Here is an 11,846-nt window from a genome sequence, read left to right on the forward strand (position 1 = left end):
TCATTAAAATGGTAAATGCAGTGATTGAAGTCTAAAACCTGCTGTTGAGACAGAAGCAGTGCAGTGAGAGGACTGCTGCAGCGAGCTGTAAGGCTGAGAGCATGCTGCACTGTGCACCAGCTATCCAACACTTCACTGTTTCTGGGGAGTTAACTCTGCTCTTTTGCAAGTTCTGCAAATTACTTTAAACTTTCTTAATTACTGAGGAAACACCACAGTGTATCAATCAGTCTTGAAGAGAGGAATTTCATTCAAGACTTTGGTGATATTTCTTTTTCTCTTCCTTCTTAACCCCTCTCTCTTTTTTTTCTTCTTTTTCTTCCCACTGTCCCTCTTCTCCAGCCCACAACCGAGAGTCTTCCCTGGCTCTAACCAGCCCCCCTCCTCAGCCCTTTGGTGTCGATTTGCTTTCCCTTACTCCGGGGGAATTTTGGATTTTTAGCACGACCTCCCCCACCGCGCAGGGTTAGCTGAGGACACCGAGTGGTGGCACTGTTCTTTAGCTGATGCTTGTCGGCTTCTCAAGTAATACAGTGCAATATTTTTGCACAAATGTGGCTTACTGAGAAAAAAAGCTTTAAATATTGGGAAATCATAGAATCAGTCAGGGTTGGAAGGGACCACAAGGATCATCTAGTTCCAGTCCCCCTGCCATGGGCCCAGACACCTCACACTAGGTCAGGCTGGCCACAGCCTCATCCAGCCTGGCCTTAAACACCTCCAGGGATGGGGCCTCAACCACCTCCCTGGACAACCCATTCCAGGCTCTCACCGCTCTCATGGTGAAGAACTTCTTCCTCACGTCCAGTCTGAATCTCCCTACTTCCAGCTTTATTCCACTCCCCCTAGTCCTGTCACTACCTGAAATCCTAAAAAGTCACTCCCCAGCTTTCCTGTAGCCCCCTTCAGATACTGGAAGTGCCACAGTAAGGTCACCTCAGAGCCTTCTTTTCTCCAGACTGAACAGCCCCAACTCTCTCAGTCTCTCGTCATAAGGGAGGTGCTCCAACCCTCTGATCATTCTGGTGGCCCTTCTCTGGACACCTTCAAGCGTGTCCATATCCCTCTTGTAACAGGGGCTCCAGAACTGGATGCATTATTCAAGGTGGGGTCTCACCAGACCTAAATCAACAGTGTTGAGTTCAGTATAGACTTTGGGGTGGAAGAAGAGTGGAAAATCAGAATGTTCTTCCTGAGAGTTCTCTAAACTAAATAACTACTTAATTTAAATTGGTGCTGTGTCTAAAATTGGCCTAAATCCAATTTTTAAAATTAAATAATAAAAATTTAAAATTCATTTAAAGTCTTCTAACATTTAAATGGATAGCACAAAATTATTCCTGCAACATAAAAATATCTGACTTTACTTTCTATGAGAAAACTTTGTTTGTTTAGGTGGATCTAAACCAGCCTTTTCTGTGATTTGCATTTTGTTCAGAGATGGAAAAAATCTGCACCTCATCATTCCTCTTAACCAAACATGCATTCGGTATACTCAGACTGCTTATGGTAAACATTTTGATACAACCCAAATTTAATTAGTCTGTGTAGAGATGATGGAAGCTGTGTTTCCATGCCAAACCCATGATTTTCCTGTATTTGCAGACTCACCCATCAAAAGTGACAGCATGATGAATTGCAAGAGCTGTAGCTGCTGACTTGTGCTCCCCCCCTTTATCTGATTGTCTGTTAACTATTTCAGGCAGGCCAGTGATCTACACCACTTTGTGGTGAACACTGCAGAAGAATCTGGGCCATTGGTTCTGAGTGCCATGGAACAGCACCACTCTTACACAGAGTGGGTGAACTGCAAAGAGCAGAGACAGGAAGAGTCAGAATTGCTTTGTGTTTGCACTTTATTCCATGTTTTACACCACGATGTCTAGATACTGGGCTCATATCAGATGTCAAGCACACCCATATGTGGGTACTGCCTCCTGTAGCTCCTCTTGTCTTCCATCTCCCCTACAGATTTGTACAGCACCCGGTTCCTGTCCTGAAAGAACACTCTCAGCAGGGAATGATTTGGGTTTTTTGCAGGCCTGTTCTTGATGTCTTCAACAGCACCTGCTTGTTCAAGGGGCTTGCTTTTTGTCTTGACTGCTTTGGCTCTGAGAGCCTTTCATGAAGTCTTACTATATTTTTTTGTCTTGGCTTTTCTCTCTCCTCCTCTTTTTTTGCAATCACTTCTTCAGGAACCCCATGCATCAGTGTCAGCTTCAGAATCAAGAGAGAACTTACACTGGAAATGGGGTTGGGCTTGATGACCTCCAGAGGTCCCTTCCAACCCCCTAAGATCCTGTGATTCTCTGGGACAATTAGTTTAAACCAGCAATCATATTCCAGGTAACCTCTTCAAAGTGGGTCACTCTCCCTAGTTTTCCCAGCCACAACTTCACATATTCCCTACACCAGTCAGATATTTCAAGTGTCCACATTGCATCATAGCCAGCTGGATTGTTAGAATATCCACTACAGGGAGAAGATGGCAATAATGTAACTTCCTTTGGTATGGCAAGGTGACTCCTGCTTTACCTTCTTCCTGTTTTGTAGGAGTATTTGGCTGACGTGACCAAGTCTGGTTTCCCTTCTTTCCAGCTCAGGAGCATGAGACAGGCCCAGTGTGTGTTAGCTGTGAGGATGTGTTCCTGCAGCCACTCAGTGCTGCTCATGCCAGAGTATCTGTGTGATGCTGCTTTCTTGCCTGGATCACTGGCTATCAGTTCAGACCACAGGGGCTAGAATCAGTTCAAGACCTGCCTTCGTCTTTGGGCTGGGATCCTTCCGTTACACTGGTGTCCAATATGCCTCATGTCTGTCAGGAACCAGTGTCATGCTCCAGCACCCCAGTGTAATCTGTGGTCTAATCAGAGCTCAGTGCTGCTTTGCTGCCTTTCGGCCTCTGCTGCATCTCATGTAAGCAAACAAAGTAACTTGGCTCCTAGCTGACACATGTCCTTTTCTTGATTTCCTTCTTGGGACTTCTAAGCTGCAGTGGTTTCATCAAAGAAAGCAAGCTACAGATGTCTTCACACAGGTTTAAAGGTAGTCTCAAGGCAGGTAGATAACTGAGTTTTCTCAAGGAACTTCCCCATCTGTTTTTGCCAGAGGTTTCTGTGTTCAACCAGATTTCTTCCTGATTACCCTATAGGAGCTTCTGCTCTTTGCTGAGAGGGAAGTGGGACTTCTGCACCCCAATACAGATAGCCCACATATCCACTCCCTAAAACCAGAAGGTTTTCTCTGGCTGCAGCTTTCATGTGATGTCTCTGTACAGTCCAGACCTCACCCAGGCTTGTCCCTCTGCAGCACTTCTCCACTTGACTGCTTTGGTGATGGCTCCTGACTGGTGCTTTAACAGTGCAGCTGGCTGCTGAATGTGAACTGAGTTACCAGGCAAGCAGTGACTCTACTATTTTCAAACTTCTCCAACTAAGGAGTCATTAGAAGTAGTAATAAAAGGGTTTGTTGTGGCCATGTCTCTTGGAAGCGCTCGGCCCATGCTAATTACAGTGGGTCTGCAAAAACGTCAGGGCTGGTAAGCGTGTGGGAGGGGGCACAGAACATTAAGAGAAGAGTTGAAAACAGCTGGCAAAATCAACTTCTGTAACTGGGACAGTGCTGTCAAGCAGGAAGTGGGGAAGCAATCCTATTTAAAGGGAATACTCAAAGCACTTGATGTGTCTTGATGGTTGTGAGGAGGATCGATACCAGTGGAAAACATTTGTTTAAAAACCCAACATTCTAGCAAAATGCTCAGATGCTCTGACCTCTCTTTGCACAGGAAGTGGTGAGAATAATGGAAGGCACTCAATAACTGCATTTACTGCAAAAATCAGTAAATCTGTGGAAATCAGACCTTTGGTAATGTTCCCTGGGAATTCGGTGAGGAAGTTGATGTAGGCTTGACCCAGATGCATCATTTTGTATGTCACATGGGTAGATTTAACCAGGGAATCTCTCTAAATACAGATCATCTTTCCACTTCAGTAGCAGACCAGTTTTATGCATAAGCATGTGCTGACCACCAGCATGCAGGAAGGTTGTGCCTGAAAAGTGCTCTTTGATGTTAATGTATTTATTTTTGTTGAGCTTGGGTTGGGTTTATGTTTTTCACTCCACAGCAATGTGTGCACAAGGAATAAGGACACCCAGAGCTGACTGTTGATGTTTATTGAATAATTCATAACAAATGAACACTTGTGTGGGTCTGACCAGGGAGAAGAGAGAAGTCAGAACTCCTTAGGGGAAAGAAGGGATGTCTGCTTGTTTCATTCTGGAATGTCCAAGGTGATGGGATGTTTACAGCCGGGTTCACAACTTGTGACAGAGATGCTCTAGGATCACAGAATCAGAGTGTGCTGGGTTGGAAGGGTTGGGCAGGGACACCTCCCACTAGACCAGGTTCCTCAAGGCCCCATCCAGCCTGGTTTTGGACATTTCCATTAACCCTTTGCACTGTGCTGTTTCTTTGATGTAAAGGGGTTTTATGAGCCAGTTCCAAGTCAAACTGTGAAGTCAGTCATCTACCCTGCTGCAGCTGGAACAGCTCCTGTCTGGTTAATGCTCACTCTGGACAGATCCAGTCTCCAAGGGTTCAGCTCTTGATGGATCATTTAGAATTTAAACCTTAGCCCACTACGGTTTGAAATAAGTGGCATGTGTTGTTCTTTTGTCTCTGTTAATTTCCTGGTCTCACTGGTGTGAGAGGGAACCATACAGTTATTGCACTTTAGCAGCATCAGGACAGATTGAAGAGTCTGTTTGGAAACAGCAAACTGGACACGCACAGTGACATCATTCTGGGGCCTGGGCCCATAAGGAGCACTCTTAACTCCCTAAAGTGGGGTAGGTGAAGATACGGGGCACTTGCCTGCCCCATTCCACAGAGTCCTTTAGTTCCTTTAAGTGTATGACAAAGCCATTAACTGAAATGGGAACATGAATGCACTGAAAGGTAGGTGCAGAGGTCAGCAGCAGGAAGCCAGAGGAGAATGAACAGGATTGTGTGGCACCCTTCACCAGATGCCAGTGGTACACAATGGTTTGCTCATTCCTCTGTTTCACTCTCCCACACTGATCTCTTTCCTGGGTGCTGACGTTTTTCTTCTACCCTGTCTTTGCCAACGCTTTCTACTAAATCAAGCAACAGGCTGCCTTTGTGACAGGTGAAAGGCTCCTGGAAGCTGCAGGGGCCTGCATCCTCAGGGCTGTCAGAATTCCAGGGCCTTTTGCCAGGGCGCTGGCGTTCCTCACCATATCGCTCATTTAGTTCTACCTCATCGTTCCAGCCTCTTCTGCTAGGATGCTGCCACTTGGAAATCAAATACCTCCTGCCTGGGTGCTGCCTTTTGGGGAGCTGATTTAAGTAGGTTGGCTGTGCAGCAGGGGTGTCAGCATCCTGCTCCAACAGCCATCTTCTGCCAGGGTGCTGTCGCTTTTTCAGCTCCAGATAGCTGTCAAGGTCATCTTCTATCTCTCCTTTCCGTGGATACTGCCTCTTCTGAGTGTCTTCCTCAGGATCTCTTTTTCCAGGATGCTGCCTCTTCTCCAGACCACTCAGGTGCTTCTTCCCAGAGTCCTGTGTTTTGGAAAGCCATTCTGGCAGAGGGGCATTTGTTTCTGTGTGAAGAAAAGAAGAACGTTAGTGAGCCTCCACAGCTCTCACTAAGGGAGCTGAAACAGGACTTTGTGGAGTTCTGTGGAGCAGGATCATACGCTGTTGCTCATTATGCCCATTTAATTGCACAGTTAACTGTATGGTCCTGGATTTGATGACTGAATGGTGTCTGTCATAACAGTTCTGGCACATTTTTTATAGCATGGATACATTAGGAACTAGCTGCAGCCAAATGGGAAGACACAACAACAAAGCCTGCTGTGTTGATTCAGGCAAATGTGTCAGACTCTGGTAAAGGGAGGTGAGCAAAAGATGCGGAGCAGCTGGCAGAAATCAGCTGCAGAAGCTGGGTATGGGGAAGAACTGGAAATCATTATGGGATGCAGAAAAGACAGCAGGGGGGACTCAGGTAGAAGTAGAGATGTGGACATTTGAAAGCCAGCCCAGAATTTCCAGCCACTAGCCACTGCTCGTTCTGAAGCTGTCTTTCGTGTGTCGGGTCTTGGATCAGCATGACTGACCCTCAGCACTCCCCTGAGTGGGGAGGAAGGCTCCTTCTCTGGGCACATGAGGCCATCTCCTCTTTCCCTCTGAAAGGGCTCTGTGCTCCTTGTTGGTGGCAGCACCCCTGCATGATCTTGAGTCTGATTTGCTTCCCCTGCAGTGAGCAGAGTGTCTGCAGGCCAGGAGACAGAGAGGCTGCAGCATCCCTGCATGCCCAGCTGTAGAGCCCAGCACTGCTGGACTGGGGGAACCAGTGGGCTGAGGCAGTGGTGCTTCCCCCTTTCAACTGACATTAGGTACAGGGTCTTCAACTGGGAAGTGTCCTCCATTTAGAGCTTCCCTAGGGAAGTACTTGCCAGACAGGCAAGTCTTCTGTGACAGGCTTCTGCCTTGTTACTCTGCAGCAGCTGCTTGATGAGGGCACAGCACTGCCCATGCAGGCAGGTCTCAGAGAAGAAAGCATGTTTGAGAGCTCTATGTCAGCATATGGCAGCAGACCTCCTATCCTTCCCCTCCCCTTAGTGTGAGTAGCAGGGAGTATTAGAACCTGGGAAGGATACAGCAGCTGTAACCTCAGTCAAGTCCCATGCTCATGTCACCAGAGGCTGTCCCCAGGGATATTGATACCTTTATTCATCTCTTCAGTGTTCTTGAGGGCAGACTGAAGAATGAGGCTTTCGGATCTCTGCAGGATGTCATCGAGGGCATTTTTAACCATGTTGTCACTTTCCTCTGGAAGGGGCTGCCCCCCATTGAGGCAAACACCAGACAAGGTTAGGCAGAAGAGAAGCAGCAGCAGCTGGATCGATGGCATTTTGGGACAGGGGTGCCTGCAGCCTGCGTGGGAGAAAGAACAACAGGGAGAAGGATGGAGCTGACAAACCCAGCAGCCATAGCAATATTCCAGACACTGTAGAAGGAATATGGCACTACTGTAGGGACTGAAGCCTGTGAGGGTCCTTCCTCATTTCTGTTACTAACCTCTCAGTTTATTTGTATGCTTCAAAGGATCAGTAAGTTCTTCACCATCAAAACCAGGCACTTGTTCATTTTTCTGGCACAATAAATATGAACATTTTTAATGCCTAATTTCCTGATGCACAGATAGTCCTGGAAGCCAGGGACTGTGCTTTGCTTTCTGCCAGGAGGCAAAATAATTTCCCTCTTGAACTCTGCTAGCTGTTGCCTCCCACAGAGCACACATTCACCTGCGCTAACAGTCTCCACCAGGCAGTTCCCTTTGCTAAGGATTCATTTTAAAGCCACACTGGGATTTGCAGCACTTTGATTCCACCTTTAACTCCACTCGGTTTTTGCCTCTTTCTGTACATTTCACTTAACCTTCCCTTTGTGCATTTGTAAGTGTAAGATGGCAATGCTCCCTTGGTCAGGGAGGTTTCTTGCACTGGGGAAGCACCTCATATTTTTTCAGAGACATGATCATAATCTTGTCTTTATTGCCTCTTGCCTAGGTAACACGCGTTTTTCTTCTCGCTTAGCACTATCATGGATTTATTTTGCAGAAAGCAGCGTTCCTTCAGTAGAATGAAATCTATCTTTAAGACTGATATAGCAGTCCCAGAGCTTTATTATACCTTCAGAAATGAAATGGTTTATCTTATTTACAATTTTACAAAATTCTGCACATTTTTAAAAGGAGAATGAGTTTATGATCTCTTTGGCAGGCTTCTATCACTTCTGATCAAGTCCTTGGATAACAGCCCTAAGAGAATCACACAGGCTGCTTGGGTCAGAGCAATCTATAGAAGGAAAGTTAGAATCAGCTGAAAGGAAAATATTTAGTACATTACCTGGTGGTGTAATTTCAGAGTTTTGCTTGGTGCATCTGCCAAGGGCTTGTTTAGTCCTTTAAAGCTGTTTGCTTGTGTGCTTCAAAGTTGCCCTTTTCCTGCTGCAGACACAGGTAGCATCCAGCAGAACTGCTGCTAAGTTCTCTCTGGATGGCTGGTGGCTCCCTACTTATACTGCTCTGCCTCTGGACCCTTCATGCAAATAGCTGTGAGGTAATGCAGGTGATGTCTTGGGGGTTTTGGTGAGGTGGGTTGGTTGGTATGTTTTATACTTGTTTGTTTATTGATGGCAGAGATCTGCATTTGGAATGCATTTTAAACTCTGATGGTTATTTGCTGACTTCTGTATATCTATGCTTGACTCCCAGAAATTGCTTTTTCCATTCTGAAGAGATTAAGCTGAATTTTATGTAATGCAGCATAGAGAAGAGGTGTTTTTTCTGTCAACAAACACAAGCTTGTGTATTCTATTGAGCAAGCACTGTGGAGTAAATGCAGAGAGGCAATTTATTAAGCTAAGGAAGAAAAGCAGTGAAAAAAATGTAAAGGATTCTATGTAAATAATGCCATAGGCTCTTACTGTGAGGGGCATTGTACAGCTTTTTGGCTCACAATTCTGTATTTTCTTGGCATAGGTTTCTGTCAGCAGTGGGTTCATAGTATTAGATATTCAAACAGACACATTGCCGCTGTGTGCTTCAAAGAGCAGCAGACTGTTGTAGCTAGAAGTAAGGCTCCCTGTCTTCAGCTCAGTGACTGAAGCTATTCCTTTGCACAGCGCTGCAGAGACCAGATTGTGCAGGGCCTCGAAAAAGAGCTGGTGCTTTGCTCATCCTGGTGAGCCTAAACTAGGGGCTGAACCTGAAGTGCAGGGTGCTTGTAGAACTGAGGCAAATCAATCCATGTTACTACATGAACGTTTCAACCATATTCAGCCAATGTTTGTCTGCTTTCCCATTTCCTATCGTTGTCAGCAATCAAACCCACCTTTGTACATCCTTCCTGTCACTGCCATAAAAATGCTGAAGTGACAATTCATCCTCAGCAGCAAGGAGCAACAAAACCCAACCACCTGTCACCATGCTTTGAGGAAGCCTCTCCTGGGAGGACACTGGCATTTTAGCAGCTCTCTATGGGTGTTGTGCCCCAGCCTAAGACAGGGCATTTTAGGGATAATCTCTTGCTCAGTGAAGATGCTGAGCTGCCAGTCTGAGCCCATGGCGGTGCTGTTTTCCTGAGGAGAACCAGAGAACTGCCCAGCAAATTCAGCCAGTGGACAATGTCTGGGCAACTGATGGTCCCTCATCCAAAGCAAAGGTGCCTGTAAAGGCAGTGCCTGTGTGGTTTTAGTTTAAGCAATGCTCTTGGGCCTTCCAGGATTCTTAAGAGTGCTGGGAAGTGTTTTAAATGCTTTCATTAATACCAGAGTTGGTTGTTAATGGAGCAGTGGCTGTCTAGAGCTAGATTTGCTCTAATAAATGCTAATAAAATTAGCCAGGTTACCTTTTTAATTTCAGTAAGATGAGCCCTTGAACTTGTCTGTCTCTGACTTGAAATGAATATTGAACTGAATTTTTAAGAAGTCCTCTCACACTTTGAAGCATGGCTCTTGAAAAACATAGATGAGAAGAGAGATGGTTAAATAGATGAAACACTTTCCCATACAGAATTCTGTCAGTGAATTAACTGAAGAAACAACTAAGAATTTGATATTAAAATAGCCTCCCATATGAATGTATTTCATCTCAGCACTGAGAAAATGAGACAGATTTCACTTGTGACACAGCAGGTGACATACAGCACCTTTCAGCTGCCCAGATATGACAGGATAGCAAAGACTTGGGCTTTGGAGCTTTGTGTGGCTGCAATTTAATAAATCTGCTTTTGCCATGATGTGCAAATCCTCATCGTATGTAATTATGAGCTGGAAATAACTCTTAGCATGCAGTTCTCCCTCTGATCTGAAATTAATCCAGAGAGCATAGAAGGTCTGCTTGTATGGCTCCAGCTCAGGGCAGCAGGAGCTGATGCCTCTTCTTGACTCTTGTGATGCTTGTGGCCAGAAGCACGAGGCCGTGCAGCCAGTGCCTAGTCCATCACCCAACCCTTGGATCCTTTCTTTCTAAGCACTCCCAGCCATCTCAAACCAAACTGTGCCCCCTGGTTTCTCAGCACAACCTAATGAGTGGTCTTTGGCATTGTGCTGTGTCTAGCGAGTCAGATAACAATGCCCTAGGTTTGGGATCTGCTGCTGCATCACTCACAGTGAACCCCACTGGGAATTACATTGGCTTCACACTAGTTGCTCAGTATTTCCTGGGTGCAGCTACTCCTCAAGATCTCTTTACAGTACAACACTTACGTAAATCAATATATTGACCTATAATTGAAGTGGGCATTGATGGAATGGGAACTGCATTTTTAAACATGCCTTTGGAGGAGTGAAACACACCAACAGAGTTATTGAGGGTTCTGTGGCTGAATCCCTGCAGTGCTTTCTTGGTAAGCTGGTGAAGCCAAACATACCTTCTAAATTAAAAAACAAACAAGAAAAAAAAGATATTTTCATCATGTGGTGGAAGGCCTCAGTAATTCTGAACAGCTTCTTAATCTTGCTTTGTTACATTCTTCCATTCAGTTAATCACATTTGCTCTATGCTTTTTTACACAAACTATCGCAAAACTCAGGGGATGTTAATTTTTTTCCCCAGCTAAAATGTATTTACAAAGTGTTTCAGTTCTGAAAAAGCATTTTCTGTCAGAACCTTGTTTCTGGAGTACATCCCCAGTCAGCTTTTGTGGATGGGATGTTCTCACCAAACTGACCAGAGATGTGCACCACAGGCAGGACCTTCAGCTCCATAAACACTGTGCCTCTGTTCTCATTCATTTTATAATCAGAATTTTGTAAAATAAATTATTTGACAGAAACTGAATGTCAAAAATTGTTCACAGAAGAGAGATCAGCCTGCTTTCATTCTCATTAAAATCTGCTTCTTGACACCTTTGCTTTGAGGACTCCTTTTAGAGGACAGGGATAAATCCTTACAGCTGATGCCCTGTGCAAAGCTTCTCTGTGTGTGCAAAATCAGCTGCACAGTGAATGGTCAGGTCTCCCAGCCAAGCATCTGTCCCTCTGCTCAGACTCGTTTTTGTCTTACCTTGGACTGATTTAGTAGAGCTTTAATGCTTTAAGGAAAGAAAGTTTAATTTAAGTACCTCAAAGTTTTGTTTTGGGTTTTTTTTTTTTTTTTTTTTTTTTTTTTTTTTTTTTTTTTTTTTGTTTCACAAGCAGTTCCTTATCTCACAGCTGCAAAAGTCTCTCTTTTTAGGATGCTGGCTTGCTTTTTAGCATCTTCTTGGGGGGGGTGGGGGGGTGGCCACATTTTTTTCTGTCTCATTTTCCTTGCAGGTGACCTTTCTATTTAAGAGATTTCAAAGTGTTAATGTCATTTCTTCCCACTCACTGCACAATTGCCCATGACCCTGTGAGTTCAATTCATGGGTAGGAGGGAGAATCTCTTTTCTCAGACTCCAGAGCCATCTTCTAAGCTGTACCTTTGTGTCACAAACCCACTGACACCCCTGACTTGCCCATAGCCTGTGTCAGCACAGGGTTTGGCTCCCAGCACACATGTGTCTGTGGCTGGCTCTAGAACCACACAGAGATGTGCAGCTATCACATTTTACATCTGAATACAGCATTTCAGCACCACTCTGATCCTCAGCCCCTTTGTCCAACTGCTGTCTTTCATCACAGGTGCTTCATGTCCCCTTGAGCTTCTGTATCAGCTCTGTTCATGAATTTGTTTTTGTTTTAAACATTCTCAAGAGCACACCAGATTCTGAAAGGGCTTCTAAATGAAGAAACTGGGAGACAAACATCTCCTTCAGACCCCTCAGAAGTGAGC

General features: G+C 45.2%; 1 protein-coding gene across 1 annotated transcript; it reads right to left on the reverse strand.

Annotated features, from left to right (window-relative positions):
- Nucleotides 1–5,050: 5,050 nt before the first annotated feature.
- TRH (thyrotropin releasing hormone) lies at nucleotides 5,051–6,938 on the reverse strand. Its single transcript, XM_054387591.1, has 2 exons — nucleotides 6,752–6,938; nucleotides 5,051–5,622 (listed from the first exon to the last, which is right to left on the reverse strand). Exons 1-2 carry the CDS (start codon nucleotides 6,936–6,938, stop codon nucleotides 5,051–5,053), a joined length of 759 nt encoding a protein of 252 aa, XP_054243566.1.
- Between the last annotated feature and the right edge of the window lie 4,908 nt (nucleotides 6,939–11,846).

Source organism: Indicator indicator, chromosome 15 (assembly GCF_027791375.1).
Source record: "Indicator indicator isolate 239-I01 chromosome 15, UM_Iind_1.1, whole genome shotgun sequence".
NCBI lineage: Eukaryota > Metazoa > Chordata > Aves > Piciformes > Indicatoridae > Indicator > Indicator indicator.